The sequence below is a fragment of the Esox lucius genome, chromosome 25 (genome assembly GCF_011004845.1).
Source record: "Esox lucius isolate fEsoLuc1 chromosome 25, fEsoLuc1.pri, whole genome shotgun sequence".
NCBI classification, from domain to species: Eukaryota; Metazoa; Chordata; class Actinopteri; order Esociformes; family Esocidae; genus Esox; species Esox lucius.
This window is the reverse complement of record NC_047593.1, coordinates 9,396,564-9,414,763: the sequence shown is the minus strand read 5'-3', so window position 1 is coordinate 9,414,763 and position 18,200 is coordinate 9,396,564. Positions and strand designations below refer to the sequence as shown.

The 18,200-nt window shown below is 38.8% G+C and overlaps 3 protein-coding genes and 1 long non-coding RNA gene across 4 annotated transcripts; all 4 read left to right on the top strand.

Annotated features, from left to right (window-relative positions):
* Positions 1 to 1,491: 1,491 nt before the first annotated feature.
* Positions 1,492 to 3,331, top strand: LOC106024949 (chymotrypsin inhibitor-like). The gene is made up of 5 exons (XM_029118469.2): positions 1,492 to 1,589; positions 2,018 to 2,077; positions 2,317 to 2,342; positions 2,655 to 2,767; positions 3,222 to 3,331. Exons 1-5 carry the CDS (start codon positions 1,571 to 1,573, stop codon positions 3,265 to 3,267), a joined length of 264 nt encoding a protein of 87 aa, XP_028974302.2. The 5' UTR covers positions 1,492 to 1,570; the 3' UTR covers positions 3,268 to 3,331.
* A 423-nt stretch (positions 3,332 to 3,754) lies between these two features.
* Positions 3,755 to 4,848, top strand: LOC105010204. The gene is made up of 4 exons (XR_827952.5): positions 3,755 to 3,864; positions 4,114 to 4,145; positions 4,326 to 4,436; positions 4,748 to 4,848. It is a non-coding gene; the product is annotated as an uncharacterized LOC105010204 (long non-coding RNA).
* A 1,979-nt stretch (positions 4,849 to 6,827) lies between these two features.
* On the top strand, positions 6,828 to 8,696 carry LOC114830678 (chymotrypsin inhibitor). The gene is made up of 5 exons (XM_029118408.2): positions 6,828 to 6,932; positions 7,366 to 7,425; positions 7,665 to 7,690; positions 8,003 to 8,115; positions 8,569 to 8,696. The coding sequence occupies exons 1-5, from the start codon at positions 6,914 to 6,916 to the stop codon at positions 8,612 to 8,614; spliced, it is 264 nt and encodes an 87-aa protein (XP_028974241.1). The 5' UTR covers positions 6,828 to 6,913; the 3' UTR covers positions 8,615 to 8,696.
* Positions 8,697 to 12,200: 3,504 nt separating this feature from the next.
* Positions 12,201 to 13,938, top strand: LOC105008879 (chymotrypsin inhibitor-like). Its single transcript, XM_013140689.3, has 5 exons — positions 12,201 to 12,296; positions 12,720 to 12,779; positions 13,019 to 13,044; positions 13,316 to 13,428; positions 13,877 to 13,938. Exons 1-5 carry the CDS (start codon positions 12,278 to 12,280, stop codon positions 13,920 to 13,922), a joined length of 264 nt encoding a protein of 87 aa, XP_012996143.1. The 5' UTR covers positions 12,201 to 12,277; the 3' UTR covers positions 13,923 to 13,938.
* Positions 13,939 to 18,200: the final 4,262 nt, after the last annotated feature.

Sequence of the window (18,200 nt, the reverse complement as noted above, 5' to 3'; positions counted from 1 at the left end):
ATCACACAAACTCACATAAAAGACACACAAACAATACTATGTAAATGGTCTGTTGTCCCTTGCTTTTATATCCGGGGGATGTGAGTCCACGTTCCAGGAAAACTACAAAAACAACCGGCACATAGTTAGGTGCACCATAAGGGGAATACTGGTTTAATTTAAAATGGGGTCAAAGGATGCAGGTTTTCTGAGGTACCATCAGAAGGTTGGCTAATTGTTGTAATAGGGAGTAAACTTCTGTTGATTCTGTCTGAACAATTAGCCAACCTTCTGTTAACTCTTTAGAAAATGTACTTCCCTTTACCCTGTCTTAGATTAAGCACTTCAGAGAATTATAATTATTTTACCCCACCTTAAACACAAGTACCATAGGCCAAGCACACTCGCCGATGACCGAGTCTACCTTTTCTCTCAGCTGCCTACAAGGGACCCGGATAAGATAAGAAGTTTATAGTCCACCACGTGACATGACAGAAAATCGTCTTAGGATGGGGAACTGATACCGCCCCAGAGTCTAAGTGCTGATTGATGGAGTACGTGGTTAGTGATATGATTATATTTCCTGTCCCCTCCCATTGTCCTCAATAGGTTCTATGTAAGCCTTTGAAAATGTTCTGTTTTACTGGAGTCATCGGCTGTTCATGAATACCCAGAGGAGGGAGGGAGGTTGACGTCGTCTGTTTCAGGTGTAGATTGTTGATCTGCCAGTGGCTGCTGTTCCTGGTACCCTCAGCTCATGTCCTGTATTCTGCTCTTATCTCATCAATGTGCAAACATTTACCTCTAGTCATTCACTTGGTCTGACATCCTTCACGTTTCTTTCAGCTCCTAGTAATGTGTGGAATGGTCAATGGGTATGAGTATTTCTACCAACCACATATGGGAAAAAGATTCCGAATGAATATCTTAACTTACTCTGTGGTATTTCATCCACATATATCAATTACCTTCTGGGTTATGTTATATAAAGGAAAATGCTCCTTCCCTAAACAATCAGTGAACATAAAAGCTCAATTAGGAGTAATAACAGATTATTCTGTAGCAGTCTGTTTCAATGAGCGAAAACAAAATTTGTCCAATTATCAGACCAGGGAGGTGATATTAATGGCCCTCTGAGCAAAAGAGAATTTGTTGACAATTTTCACACTTCAGACATTTTCTAAAAGCCTTAGTAATAACATGCCAATACATGTGATCTTAAAATGAATTTATTTTGCAGAACAAATGTAACGTGTCTATCCTGTATGGGCTGGTGATTTATGAAGCGTTTTTAAATAAGTTAGTGTCCATTATTTAATGTTTTAAAAACTTCTGAATGTATATACATAAGTATATTCACTACTTTTAATATTTATGAAAGCAACTTTTGTATTGTCAAGGTAGGGGTGAGAGACTGGTTTGGGATTTATAGAACATCTCACCAGGGGGCGCTGCCTCCCATAAACAACCATTCTCTAACAGGTTTGAACACACCTGATTCAGTTGGTCTCCTAATCATCAAGCCCTTAATAAGTGAATCAGATAAGCATGTTCTGAGTTACAACACATCTGTGGATTCTTCAGAAGTTGTATGCCGACTGTTTACGTAGGTAAGTTGTTTAAGTCCTAAAGAAGGGATTTTACACCCATGTGAAAGATGTTATGCTTCATTCAAAAGACATCCCTCTGCTTGCTGATAATTAGTTTTGTCCACTAGTTTTAAGTGTCTACAGATATTGTTTGTAACAGTATTTCACACTGCTGTAGATGGAAACATGATTTGCTATATTTAGTGCATGTCTTCTCAAGTAAACATTTAATGCAATCTTTGTTCTTGAACCAGAATGTTTCTTGCCCAGCCACACAACCAAATCTTTGTTCCCATTTTGACAATAATAATATTAGGGGGGGGGGGGGTGGGGGATCGTAGAAAGGGTTTGATTTTGGTCGCAGACACTCTCCTGTCAGCGTTGTTCTTGCTCCTCTCTTCTAATAATCACTGAAAGACTTAAATGGGACACTCCCTGTTTATTCTCAGACAACATGGTTGGGAAACTAGTGATTCTGTTGTTTGCAATGCTGCTTGTTTCTTATTCAGGTAAAGTATGACTTGTTTGACATCTATGGGATGAATGTGGCTTATTTAATTCAGTACAGTACTTGTGTACTAAATATAGTGTTTAATGTGTCAAGTTTAATTCAGCCACCTGGAATAGAGCCTGTTCATGTTAAAGCTGTTTTCACTGTGGCCTGATGCACCCATTAAATGTGTTCTAATGTATATCATGATTTGAGGTAACAATACATTGTAACATGATTTGTTCACTTCATATGCAGAAGGGAGTTCAGAACGTGGCAGAAAGGTAAGGTTGATCTGATGTTCAATGGATGCAAATTCTGATTCAGAGCCAAACCAGGTGTCAGTTTGGTTTGGTTAATTAAGATCCTCATTGGCTGTTTCACATTCAAGAGCTCCTCTTTCTGTGATCCACATAAGACATCAGTCTAGAACAGTTACAAACCAGACAACGTACTACTGATTTTCCATTCAATACAGCTTGGTGTTTCTAATGAAGGTACAGACTCAGGATCAGTTTCCCCTCTCAAAGTTAGAACTTGAATTCATGTGAGAAACATAAAACTGACCCATGATCTTGTCCTTCAATGGTTTGCAGCCATCATGCAAGAATATGGCAGTGCGTTTTGCTTGCCCTGAAGTCTACTTGCCTGTGTGTGGCTCTGATGGCCAAACCTACTCCAATGAGTGCTACCTCTGTTCCCATATACAGTGAGTTTTCACTCATTTACTGTAGTGCCATGGTGTGTGGTTAAGGGCACAACCCTGACAATTGTCAGTATGCAGCTGATTTCATTTTGGGCTAATCAGAATCACTTACGTTTGTCATGAGATCTGATTACCTTTGCACCTGATTCTGAATGTTATTGGTTTAATCTAAACCGTTACAACCCCCTTACAAAGGCCATGTATACAGAACCATAGGCACAATTACACAGCCAAGGCATTGACTGCTTTTTATTTTTCAAGATGTCATTTATTTCTTTTGGACTTAAATATTATTGGGTATGTAGTCTTGTTAAATAGGGAAAAAGTTATGGACTAGATTTCTCTTAAAAACCGCATGATCAATAAGGGAGTGTAAACTTTTGAAATCCACTGTATAATATGAAACATAATTCAACAAAATGAATGAAACAATCAGTTGAACATTTTCTTTTTACAGGAAAATCAAATTGGAAATTTTCATCATCAATGAGGGGAGCTGCTAAGGGGATCTGAAGTCACTAAAAAAAGACAATCTTGTTGCTTTAATAAACCAACGTGCAAATAAGACTTGGTGTTCTTGTTTTATTTTGATAGGCCATTCTTACTGTATATCCAATACATACACATCCAACATAACTGAGACCTAAAGGACAAATCCGTTACCTGGTGCTGTAGGGATTGGTGTGTTGGTCTTTGCCATCTGACCAACCTGGACCACCGCACCACCAGGGGAGCTGCCTTCACCTCAGCACCCGTTCCTCCCACAGCTCTGAGCACACCTGATTCAGCTTGTGCAATAATCATCAAACCTTTAAGTGAATCGGTGGGGCTAGGGCCGTTTACCCAACTAGCTTGTTAAATGTCATACAGATGTGATTTCTCCCCTGAACATTGGTGAAATACTAGAACCGCCCCCAGAATCCCCCCCCCGGTTTTTTCTGTACGTTTAAACCGCTATTGAAATAACATCATAACAATTCACTCCCTGTTCACCCTCAGACAATATGTTGGAAAACTAGTGAACCTGCTGTGTGTGTGTGTGTGTGTGTGTGTGTGTGTGTGTGTGTGTGTGTGTGAGACTCTTCTTGATACCTTTTCAGGTAAAGTTTGGCTGTTTTGTGTGATTTATGGGAAACATAAGGTTGATTTAATTCAATGGCATAAGCATTGACCCATGTAGTATTTCTCTGTAAAAACCAGTATTTTTAAAATAAAGCTATGTGGCTTGAATGTCAGTTATATTGTACAATACACAATATGATTAATGTGAATTAATTCAACTGAACCCTATTAAGACATTGTGATTCTTAGTGATCTAAAAAAACTTTAATGTGGCTTATTTCCTTCAGGGGCTGAAGGGCATACTGGATTTCACCAATTGGTAAGGCTGTGTAATGGATTTAAATGCTCATTATCAGAAAACACCAGTGTGTTTAGCATGATGTTTCCCATGTAGGTACATCTCTAGGTTGTCTTTCATCTCCAAGACCTGAATTTGATTCCTCATGAGAGATGTCAAACTGACAAAGATGTCCGAACTCTTAATGTACATTTTTTGCAGCTGTCTTGTGGCGACATGGCAGAGATTCAGGTTTGCCTTACAATCATTGAACCTGTGTGGCTCTGATGGAAACATCTACCATTACAAGTGTGAGCTGTGTCTCCATATAAGGTTAGTAGTACACTACATCTCCTCATGGCTCTGGGTTGTATTCATGAATAGTCAACAATCAGAAATGTTTCCTATAGATGACTTGGTTTACAGTAAATTTGTAATGTCACATTGGACATAGCTGCTTAATGATGAATGTTTCCTGTGGCTGAATTCAAACATGCCCTGCAAGAAAAGGACACTGCAGAGTCCTGCATTGATTTATTCAGTTATGTGCTCCAATTAAACGAGTACCCACATTAGAGCGCTTTGAATTGAATTCCAGCAATATGTTAGAAATAAGTGTTACATTAACATTTGTCTTTTTACAGAGAAACCCAAATTGAGTTGTCCATTGTGGGCATGGATAGATGCCCAAGAGGATAATGTCTCCGAATAAAACCTAATCGCTCCCTAAAATGTAATGTAATCAACTGGCAAATAAAGTGCTTTCATTTTCATATTTACAAGTGTCTTTATGGGAGCTTCATTGTAAACAAACACCATAGTATTGTACAGAATGCACAGCTCAATAGATTGATCATGCATTTTAACAACAGAAACACAAGTGTTTTTGTGATATTTATCTCTGGAATCCACTGATTAACTTGCCTCCTGTTACATATCTGTTCTCACTTTTGACAAGGTGATAGCGTCAAGTGAAACCTCGTAGTGGTCATTAGTGTTGGAATCTCCTGTTATCAATTTAGTTGTTGGCGCTTCATGACACCTCAAAAATGAATAGTAAGTACATGTTAAGTTAATACAGCATTGCATTAGAACAGCATCAACATAGGCTGTCCTCTGCTCTCCACGGACAGCACCTGTTTGTTTTCATGGTCTTTATCTCTGGGATCCACTGATTAACTTGCCTCCTGTTACATATCACTTCTCAGTTTATACCAGGTGATGGCGCCAAGCATCTTTGGTTGTTTCACCCTTGCTGTTTCACTTGTCATTTCCCACTTGGCGTTAGACTGTACCAGAGATCAGATTTTTTTTACGGCAAGTTGATCATGGTTCCATAATCTGTCCCAGAAATTGATACCTCAGAAAACCTGCATCTTTTGATTACTCCCTAAGATGGAGCCAAAAGATGCAGGTTTTCTGAGGTATTGTTTTTAAAAACATGTTGTGGTACCATCTGGACAGATAATGCCTGGAGTGTTAAGTCTGCTGACTTCTTTTTTTCTTTTTTTTCTTGGTGCAGATCAGTCATTCATGTCAACCAAGTCAATGGTGAATTCTGTCATTATTAGCATTTCTCCACCCCCTCTTTCCCTTCTCTCTTTGTCTAATGCATGATTTCACACTCAATCACACAAACTCACATAAGACACACACAAACAATACTATGTAAATGGTGCGATGTCCCTTGCTTTTATATCCGGGGGATGTGGGTCCACGTTCCAAGAAAACTACAAAAACAACCGGCACATAGTTTGGTGCACCATAAGGGGAATTCTGGTATAATTTAAGATGGGATCAAAGGATGCAGGTTTTCTGAGGTACCATCAGAAGGTTGGCTAATTGTTGTAATAGGGAGAATACTTCTGTTGATTCTGTCTGAACAATTAGCCAACCTTCTGTTAACTCTTTAGAAAATGTACTTCCCTTTACCCTGTCTTAGATTAAGCACTTCAGAGAATTATAATTATTTTACCCCACCTTAAACACAAGTACCATAGGCCAGGCACACTCGCCGATGACCGAGTCATCCACTTGGTTTGACATCCTTCACGTTTCTTTCAGCTCCTAGTTATGTGTGGGATGGTCATTGGGCAATGCTGAGTATTTCTACCAACCACATATGGGAAAAAGATTCCGAATGAATATCTTAACTTGCTCTGTGGTATTTCATCCACATATGTCAATTACCTTCTGGGTTATGTTATATAAAGGAAAATGCCCCTTCCCTAAACAATCAGTGAACGTAAAAGCTCAATTAGGAGTAATGACAGATTATTCTGTAGCAGTCCGTTTCAATGAGCGAAAAGACAACTTTTCCAAGTATCAGACCAGGGAGGTGATATTAATGGCAATCTGAGCAAAAGAGAATTTGTTGACAATTTTCACACTTCAGACATTTTCTAAAAGCCTTATTAATTACATGCCAATACATGTGATCTTAAAATGAATTTATTGTGCAGAACAAATGTAACTTGTCTATACTATATGGGGCCTGTGATTTTGCATTTTTAAATAAGTTAGTGTCCATTATTTTATTTTTTACAAACTTCTGAATATATATACATAAGTATATTCACTACTTTTAATATTTATGAAAGGAACTTTTGTATTGTCAAGGTAGGGGTGAGAGACTCGTTTGGGATTTATAGAACATCTCACCAGGGGGCGCTGCCTCCCATAAACAACCATTCTCTAACAGGTTCGAACACACCTGATTCAGTTTGTCTCCTAATCATCAAGCCCTTAATAAGTGAATCAGATAAGCATGTTCTGAGTTACAACACATTTGTGGATTCCTCAGAAGTTGTATGCCGACTGTTTACGTAGGTAAGTTGTTTAAGTCCTAAAGAAGGGATTTTACACCCATGTGAAAGATGTTATGCTTCATTCAAAAGACATCCCTCTGCTTGCTGATAATTAGTTTTGTCCACTAGTTTCAAGTGTCTACAGATATTGTTTGTAACAGTATTTCACACTGCTGTAGATGGAAACATGATTTGCTATATTTAGTGCATGTCTTCTCAAGTAAACATTTTATGCAATCTTTGTTCTTGAACCAGAATATGATGTTTCTTGCCCAGCCACACAACCAAATCTTTGTTCCCATTTTGACAATAATAATATTAGGGGGGGGGGGTGGGGGATCGTAGAAAGGGTTTGATTTTGGTCGCAGACACTCTCCTGTCAGCGTTGTTCTTGCTCCTGTCTTCTAATAATCACTGAAAGACTTAAATGGGACACTCTCCCTGTTTATTCTCAGACAACATGGTTGGGAAACTAGTGATTCTGTTGTTTGCAATGCTGCTTGTTTCTTATTCAGGTAAAGTATGACTTGTTTGACATCTATGGGATGAATGTGGCTTATTTAATTCAGCACAGTACTTGCAAACTTAATGCAGTATTTAATGTGTCAAGTTTAATTCAGCCACCTGGAATAGAGCCTGTTCATGTTAAAGCTGTTTTCACTGTGGCCTGATGCACCCATTAAATGTGTTGTAATGTATATCATGATTTGAGGTAACAATACATTGTAACATTATTTGTTCACTTCATATGCAGAAGGGAGTTCAGAACGTGGCAGAAAGGTAAGGTTGATCTGATGTTCAATGGATGCAAATTCTGATTCAGAGCCAAACCAGGTGTCAGTTTAGTTTGGTTAATTAAGATCCTCATTGGCTGTTTCACATTCAAGAGCTCCTCTTTCTGTGATCCACATAAGACATCAGTCTAGAACAGTTACAAACCAGACAACGTACTACTGATTTTCCATTCAATACAGCTTGGTGTTTCTAATGAAGGTACAGACTCAGGATCAGTTTCCCCTCTCAAAGTTAGAACTTGAATTCATGTGAGAAACATAAAACTGACCCATGTTCTTGTCCTTAAATGTTTTGCAGCCATCATGCGACAATATGGCAGAGCCTTTTGCTTGCCTTGCCGTCTACTTGCCTGTGTGTGGCTCTGATGGCCAAACCTACTCCAATGAGTGCTACCTCTGTTCCCATATACAGTGAGTTTTCACTCATTTACTGTAGTGCCATGGTGTGTGGTTAAGGACACAACCCTGACAATTGTCAATATACAACTGATTTAATTTTGGGCTAATCAGAATCACTTACGTTTGTCATGAGATCTGATTACCTTTGCACCTGATTCTGAATGTTATTGGTTTAATCTAAACAGTTACAACCCCCTTACAAAGGCCATGTATACAGAACCATAGGCACAATTACACAGCCAAGGCATTGACTGCTTTTTATTTTTCAAGATGTAATTAATTTCTTTTGGACTTAAATATTATTGGGTATGTAGTCTTGTTAAATAGGGAAAAAGTTATAAACCAGATTTCTCAGAAACCGCATGATCAATAAGGGAGTGTAAACTTTTGAAATCCACTGTATAATATGAAACATAATTCAACAAAATGAATGACACTCTCAGTTGAACATTTGTTTCTTTACAGAGAAACCAACAAGGACATTTTAGTCATCAATGAGGGGAGCTGCTAAGAGGATCTGAAGTCACCAAAAAAAATACATGTTGTTGATTTAATAAACCGATGTGCAAATAAAACTTCTTGTTTCATTTTGATAGGCCATTCTTACTGTATATCCAATACATACACATCCAACATATAACTGAGACCTAAAGGACAAATCTGTTACCTGGTGCTGTAGGGAATGGTTAAATGTCACTAGCTTAAATGTCATACAGATGTGATTTCTCCCCTGTTTTGTCTGTACATTTTAAATAGCAATTGAAATAACATTGTAACAGGACCCTCCCTATTCACCCTCAGACAATATGGTTAGAAAACTAGTTTGTGTGTGTGTCTTGGTGCCTCTTCAGGTAAAGGTTGACTGTTTTGTGTAATTTAACTCAATAGCATAACCCTATTAAGAAGACATGGGGATTCCTAGTGATCCGAAAAAACATTAATGTGACTTATTTGCTGCTGGGCGACAGTGTGTATTGGATTTAATCGATTGGTGAGGCTGTGTAATGGATGTCAATGCTCATTATCAGACAACCCGCTCTATGTTGTCGTTCAGCTCCAAGACCTGTATTTAATTCCTTGTGAGAAATGTCAGAGACAAAGATGTCCGATATCTTAACATACATGTTTTGCAGCCATCTTTTGGTGACATGGCAGAGATTTAGGTTTGCCTTACAGTCATTGAACCTGTGTGGCTCTGATGGAAACATCTACCATTACAAGTGTTATCTGTGTCTCCATATGCAGTTAGTACACTACATCTCCTCATGGCTCTGGGTTGTATTCAGGAATAGTCAACAGTCAGAAGAAATATTTCCTATAAATGACTTGTTTTACAGTAACTTTGTAATGTCACATTGGACATAACTGTTAAAGGAGGAAGGTTTCCTCTGGCTGAATTCAAACATGCCCTGCAAGAAAAGGACACTGCAGATTCCTGTATTGATTTATTCAGTTATGTGCTCCAATTAAACAATTTCCCACATATTAGAGCCGGTTTAATTGAATTCCAGTAACCTTAACATTTATCTTTTACTGGAGAAACTCAAAGTAATTTGTCCATTGTAGGAATGGATTGATGCCCAAGAGGATAACGTCACCAAACAAATAACCTAATCTCAACTTAAAATGTCATAAATCAACTGGCAAACAAAGTGCTTTCATTTTCATATTTATGGGAGATTCATTGTAAACAAACAATAGATTGTCCATACATTTGATCAACAGAAACACAAATCTAATAAGACAGAATATTAGCAAAATGCCTGTGATAAATGGTGGGTGTGAATTTTATCGGTCATCAATGCTCTGCTTTAAATGCTCCTTAAAGGAGACCTCCGTGATGACGTGTCAAAACATAAAATGAAACCTCGTAGTGGTCATTAGTGTTGGAATCTCCTGTTATCAATTTAGTTGTTGGCGCTTCATGACACCTCAAAAATGAATAGTAAGTACATGTTAAGTTAATACAGCATTGCATTAGAACAGCATCAACATAGGCTGTCCTCTGCTCTCCACGGACAGCACCTGTTTGTTTTCATGGTCTTTATCTCTGGGATCCACTGATTAACTTGCCTCCTGTTACATATCACTTCTCAGTTTATACCATGTGATGGCGCCAAGCGTCTTTGGTTGTTTCACCCTTGCTGTTTCACTTGTCATTTCCCACTTGGCGTTAGACTGTACCAGAGATCAGATTTTTTTACGGCAAGTTGATCATGGTTCCATAATCTGTCCCAGAAATTGATACCTCAAAACCTGCATCTTTTGATTACTCCCTAAGATGGGGCCTAAAGATGCAGGTTTTCTGAGGTATTGTTTTCAAAGACATGTTATGGTACCATCTGGACAGATAATGCCTGGAGTGTTAAGTCTGCTGACTTCTTTTTTTCTTTTTTTTCTTGGTGCAGATCAGTCATTCATGTCAACCAAGTCAATGGTGAATTCTGTCATTATTAGCATTTCTCCACCCCCTCTTTCCCTTCTCTCTTTTTCTAATGCATGATTTCACACTCTGTTGGAGCTACATTAGTGTGTTTCAGTAGTAGTCATTTTGTAGATTAATTTGTTTATTATGATGATTTTGTTAATATTAGTAATATATCTTTTTGGTAATATTCGTTGGTTGTTTAGTTAATTGTTTCTTATTTATACGTTTATTTTTTATTTATGGTTAGTTTAATAATTACAATGTTTGATTTAGACACCAGAGGGCAGTGGTGGGCACAGGTAAAGGTGAATATAGGTAGGAAGAAGAAGATGCCATGTACACACCTGGGTGATGGGCACATGATTTTTTACCAACGTGAGAGATGCTGTAATGTTTGCTCAGTTGGAACAAATAAACCAGCCACAACACCGAATCCCGTCTGGAATACAGTCATTTCTTGCTTGCGTACATTACCTGCCCAGGGTGCTTGAAGTTGTCGTTTAAGATTTGATTTAAGTTTCATCTTTCGTCTGTTTGTGACAAATGGCCACTACACACTCACTCACACAAACTCACATAAAAGACACACAAAAACAATACTATGTAAATGGTGTGTTGTCCCTTGCTTTTATATCTGGGGGATGTGAGTCCACGTTACAGGAAAACTACAAAAACAACCGGCACATAGTTAGGTGCACCATAAGGGGAATACTGGTTTAATTTAAAATGGGGTCAAACGATGCAGGTTTTCTGAGGTACCATCAGAAGGTTGGCTAATTGTTGTAATAGGGAGAATACTTCTGTTGATTCTGTCTGAACAATTAGCTAACATTCTGTTAACTCTTTAGAAAATGTACTTCCCTTTACCCTGTCTCAGATTAGGCACTTCAGAGAATTACAATTATTTTACCTCACCTTAAATACAAGTACCATAGGCCAGGCACACTCGCCGATGACCGAGTCATCCACTTGGTTTGACATCCTTCATGTTTCTTTCAGCTCCTAGTAATGTGTGGGATGGTCATCGGGCAATGCTGAGTATTTTTACCAACCATATATGGGAAAAAGATTCCGAATGAATATCTTAACTTGCTCTGTAGTATTTCATCCACATATGTCAATTACCTTCTGGGTTATGTTATATAAAGGAAAATGCTCCTTCCTTAAACAATCAGTGAACATAAAAGCTCAATTAGGAGTAATGACAGATTATTCTGTAGCAGTCCGTTTCAATGAGCGAAAACACAACTTTTCCTAGTATCAGACCAGGGAGGTGATATTAATGGCAATCTGAGCAAAAGAGAATTTGTTGACAATTTTCACACTTCAGACATTTTCTAAAAGCCTTAGTAATAACATGCCAATACATGTGATCTTAAAATGAATTTATTTTGCAGAACAAATGTAACGTGTCTATCCTGTATGGGGCTGGTGATTTATGAAGCGTTTTTAAATAAGTTAGTGTCCATTTAATGTTTTACAAACTTCTGAATGTATAAACATAAGTATATTCACTACTTTGAATATTTATGAAAGCAACTTTTGTATTGTCAAGGTAGGGGTGAGAGAGTCGTTTGGGATTTATAGAACATCTCACCAGGGGGCGCTGCCTCCCATAAACAACCATTCTCTAACAGGTTTGAACACACCTGATTCAGTTTGTCTCCTAATCATCAAGCCCTTAATAAGTGAATCAGATAAGCATGTTCTGAGTTACAACACATTTGTGGATTCCTCAGAAGTTGTATGCCGACTGTTTACGTAGGTAAGTTGTTTAAGTCCTAAAGAAGGGATTTTACACCCATGTGAAAGATGTTATGCTTCATTCAAAAGACATCCCTCTGCTTGCTGATAATTAGTTTTGTCCACTAGTTTTAAGTGTCTACAGATATTGTTTGTAACAGTATTTCACACTGCTGTAGATGGTAACATGATTAGCTATATTTAGTGCATGTTTTCTCAAGTAAACATTTTAAGCAATCTTTGTTCTTGAACCAGAATATGTTTCTTGCCCAGCCACACAACCAAATCTTTGTTCCCATTTTGACAATAATAATATCGGGGGTGGGGGATAGTAGAAAAGGTTTGATTTTGGTCGCAGACACTCTCCTGTCAGCGTTGTTCTTGCTCCTGTCTTCTAATAATCACTGAAAGACTTAAATGGGACACTCTCCCTGTTTATTCTCAGACAACATGGTTGGGAAACTAGTGATTCTGTTGTTTGCAATGCTGCTTGTTTCTTATTCAGGTAAAGTATGACTTGTTTGACATCTCTGGGATGAATGAGGCTTATTTAATTCAGCACAGTACTTGCATACTAAATGTAGTGTTTAATGTGTCAAGTTTAATTCAGCCACCTGGAATAGAGCCTGTTCATGTTAAAGCTGTTTTCACTGTGGCCTGATGCACCCATTAAATGTGTTATAATGTATATCATGATTTGAGGTAACAATACATTGTAACATGATTTGTTCACTTCATATGCAGAAGGGAGTTCAGAACGTGGCAGAAAGGTAAGGTTGATCTGATGTTCAATGGATGCAAATTCTGATTCAGAGCCAAACCAGGTGTCAGTTTAGTTTGGTTTATTGTGATCCACATAAGACATCAGTCTAGAACAGTTACAAACCAGACCACGTACTACTGATTTTCCATTCAATACAGCTTGGTGTTTCTAATGAAGGTACAGACTCCGGATCAGTTTCCCCTCTCAAAGTTAGAACTTGAATTCATGTGAGAAACATAAAACTGACCCATGTTCTTGTCCTTAAAAATGTTTTGCAGCCATCATGCGGCAGTATGGCAGAGCATTTTGCTTGCCTTGACATCTACTTGCCTGTGTGTGGCTCTGATGGCCAAACCTACTCCAATGAGTGCTACCTCTGTTCCCATATACAGTGAGTTTTCACTCATTTACTGTAGTGCCATGGTGTGTGGTTAAGGGCACAACCCTGACAATTGTCAGTATACAGCTGATTTCATTTTGGGCTAATCAGAATCACGTTTGTCATGAGATCTGATTACCTTTGCACCTGATTCTGAATGTTATTGGTTTAATCTAAACAGTTACAACCCCCTTACAAAGGCCATGTATACAGAACCATAGGCACAATTACACAGCCAAGGCATTGACTGCTTTTTATTTTTCAAGATGTCATTAATTTCTTTTGGACTTAAATATTATTGGGTATGTAGTCTTGTTAAATAGGGAAAAAGTTATGGACCAGATTTCTCAAACTGCATGATCAATAAGGGAGTGTAAACTTTTGAAATCCACTGTATAATAGGAAACATAATTCAACAAAATGAATGACACAATCAGTTGAACATTTGTTTCTTTTACAGAGAAACCAACAAGGACATTTTAGTCATCAATGAGGGGAGCTGCTAAGAGGATCTGAAGTCACAAAAAAAATTACGTGTTGATTTAATAAACCAATGTGCAAATAAAACTGTTATTTTGATAGGCCATTCTTACTGTATATCCAATACATACACATCCAACATATAACTGAGACCTAAAGGACAAATCTGTTACCTGGTGCTGTAGGGAATGGTTAAATGTCACTAGCCTAAATGTCATACAGATGTGATTTCTCCCCTGTTTTGTCTGTACATTTTAAATAGCAATTGAAATAACATTGTAACAGAACACTCCCTATTCACCCTCAGACAATATGGTTGGAAAACTAGTGATTGTGTGTGTGTGTGTGTGTGTGTGTGTGTGTGTGTGTCTTTCTTGGTGCCTCTTCAGGTAACGTTTGAATGTAGTATTTCTGTAAAAGCTTTATTTAAAAAAAATAGTGGTTATCTGGCTTGAATGTCAGTTTAATTGTACAATACACAATATGATAGATGTGAATTAATTCAACTGAACCCTATTAAGACATTGGGATGTCTAGTGAGCCGAAAAAACATTAATGTGGCTTATTTGCTGCGGGGCGGCAGTGTGTATTGGATTTAATCGATTGGTAAGGCTGTGTAATGGATGTCAATGCTCATTATCAGACAAAACCCGCTCTGTTGTCTTTCAGCTCCAAGACCTGTATTTAATTCCTTGTGAGAAATGTCAAAGTGACAAAGGTGTCTGATATCTTAACATACATGTTTTGCAGCCATCTTTTGGTGACATGGCAGAGATTCAGGTTTGCTTTACAGTCTTTGAACCTGTGTGGCTCTGAAGGAAACATCTACCATTACAAGTGTGATCTGTGTCTCCATATGCAGTTAGTATTACACTACATCTCATGGCTCTGGGTTGTATTCATGAATAGTCAACAGTCAGAAGAAATGTTTCCTATAAATGACTTGTTTTACAGTAACTTTGTAATGTCACGTTGGACATAGCTGTTTAAGGAGGAAGGTTTCCTCTGGCTGAATTCAAACATGCCCTGCAAGAAAATGACTCTACCGAGTCCTGCATTGATTTATTCAGTTATGTGCTCCAATTAAACAATTTCCCACATATTAGAGCCGGTTTAATTGAATTCCAGTAACATTAACATTTGTCTTTTACCGGAGAAACACAATGTAATTTGTCCATTGTAGGAATGGATTGATGCCCAAGAGGATAACGTCACCAAACATAACTTAATCTCAACTTAAAATGTCATAAATCGACTGGCAAACAAAGTGCTTTTATTTTCATATTTATGGGAGATTCATTGAAAACAAACACCATACTATTATACAGAACGCACAGCCCAATAAATTGACCATACATTTGATCAACAGAAACACAAATCTAATAAGGCAGAATATTAGCAAAATGCCTGTGAATAATGGTGGGTGTGAATTTTATCGGTCATCAATGATCTGCTTTAAATGCTCCTTAAAGGAGACCTCCGTGATGACGTGTCAAAACATAAAATGAAACCTCGTAGTGGTCATTAGTGTTGGAATCTCCTGTTATCAATTTAGTTGTTGGCGCTTCATGACACCTCAAAAATGAATAGTAAGTACATGTTAAGTTAATACAGCATTGCATTAGAACAGCATCAACATAGGCTGTCCTCTGCTCTCCACGGACAGCACCTGTTTGTTTTCATGGTCTTTATCTCTGGGATCCACTGATTAACTTGCCTCCTGTTACATATCACTTCTCAGTTTATACCATGTGATGGCGCCAAGTGTCTTTGATTGTTTCACCCTTGCTGTTTCACTTGTCATTTCCCACTTGGTGTTAGACTGTACCAGAGATCAGATTTTTTTACGGCAAGTTGATCATGGTTCCATAATCTGTCCCAGAAATTGATACCTCAGAAAACCTGCATCTTTTGAATACTCCCTAAGATGGGGTCAAAAGATGCAGGTTTTTTGAGTTACCGCCAGAGTTGGCTAATTGTTCAGAGAATAAACAAGTTTTCTCCCTACAGTATCTGAACTATTAGCCAACCTTCTGTTAACCTTTAGAAAATGTACTTACCTTTACCCTGTCTTTGATAAAGCACCTCAGAGAACACAAGTAGGGTAACATGGGGTAGAAAACACCCCCTGAGTAGAAAACACCATCCTTTTTTTCAACACCTCCTCTGGCTTCCACTAGTCTTAATCAACTACAAATTTCCTTTGTATCATCACACTTTCTCAACTATTTAACCCCAAACGTTTTCTTCTGCATCGCATTTTAAGGACTGCTGGGATTTATTTACACTATTCTAAGTTTGGATTAACTGTAGGAAATGGCACGTAAGGAAAATGTAAGTGGTGTAAAAATACAAAGGCAATTCTTTAAAACCCTAATTATCTTCTCTCGGGATAAGATTCCTCGGTGGGCAACTAAACCCTTGGGGAGCATATTGCCCCAGTAGCTCAAAAAATTAAATGACCCTTTCCTAAAAAATACATTTTATTAAATACAAATTAATCTGTCAATTGTAGCCCTTTATTTAACCTTATTATCCATTACCCTAAGCATAGCCATCATAAACACATACTTTTCTTTTTTTGTTTCAGTAATAGACATTGATCTTAGGGGGGGCGTTTTGCCCCATTTTACCCTACCATAGGCCAAGCCCGCTCACTGATGACTGGGTCTACCTTTTCTCTCAGCTGTCTATGAGACCGCTGTCCACCATGTGACATGACAGAAAATCCTCATTGACTATAGCTCAGCCTAAAACACCATTGTGCCCCACAAGCTGGCGGTTAAACTCAGGGATCTGGGCCTCGACCCCACTATGTGCAGATGGATCTTGAACTTCCTGATGGGCAGACCCCAGGTGGTGCGCATGAGCAACACCACCTCCTCCTCACTGACTCTCAGTAGTGCTTCCCCCCAGGGCTGTGTGTTGAGCCCGCTCCTGTACTCTCTCGTACTCTCTCCTGCAACTCACGTCTCCACCACCATCATAGGCGTGATCTCTGACAATGACGAGTCAGGATAACCACCTCCAGCTCAGTATCAGCAAGACGAAGGAGAGTGTTGATCACAGGGAGCAGCGGCGGGGAGACCACGCCCCCATAAACATCAATGGGTCTGCCATAGAGAGTTCTCATCCCTCTAACGTTGTGGTGAAGGAGGCCAGGAAATGTCTCCTCTTCCTACGCTGATTAAGGAGATTTGGCATGGATTCTAGGATACTCACCAACTTCTACAGATGCACTATCGAGAGTATCCTGTCTGGCTGTGTCACCGCCTGGTATGGCAGCTGCACCACCCTCGACCGTAAAGCACTTCAGAGGGTGATTAAAACAGCAGAGAGCATCACAAGGTCTGACCTGCCATCCTGGCAGGATCTCTACACAGAGAGGTGTAGGGGGAGGAGCAAACGGATCATTACAGATCCCAGCCACCCATGCCACGGACTGTTTACCAAGCTGCCGTCAGGCAGAAGGTACAGGAGTATTCAATCCAAAACTAACAGGCTACGGGACAGTTTCTTTCCACAGGCTGTAAGGCTGCTCAACTCTGGAACCCCTCTTCCCTTCCATCCATAGTCCATACACACCGGTCACTTATCATAAAAATCTGGCACTTATATCATGCACCTGTCACTTTTACTTTGCACTACAGTTGGCACTGTCACTTTTTAACTTTTAACAGGAGTAGGAAAACCAAGCGTTCAATTGCCGTAACTTATTTCAAATGACAAATAAACCGTTTGAACTTTGATATCGCCCTTTGTGTAGGTTTTGATTGATGGAGTATGTGGTTAGTGATACGGATCTACTTCCTGTCCCCTCCCTTTGTCCTCAATTGGTTCTATGTAAGCCTTTGAAAATGTTCTGTTTTACTGGAGTCATCGGCTGTTCATGAATACCCAGGGGGAGGGAGGGGACAGGAAGTAGATCCGTATCACTAACCACATACTCCATCATTGACATTGTCTGTTTCAGGTGTAGATTGTTGATCTGCCAGTGGCTGCTGTTCCTGGTACCCTCAGCTCATGTCCTGTATTCTGCTCTTATCTCATCAATGTGCAAAAATTTACCTCTAGTCATTCACTTGGTCTGACATTCTTCATATTTCTTTCAGCTCCTAGTAATGTGTGGAATGGTCATCGGCCAATGCTGAATATTTCTGCCAACCACATATGGGAAAAAGATTCCGAATGAATCTTAACTTGCTCTGCTCTATTTCACGGGTTACCATAAAAGCTCAATTAGGAGTAATGACAGATGATTTTGTAGCATTTCTTTCACATTTTCTAAAGCCCTTATAACATGC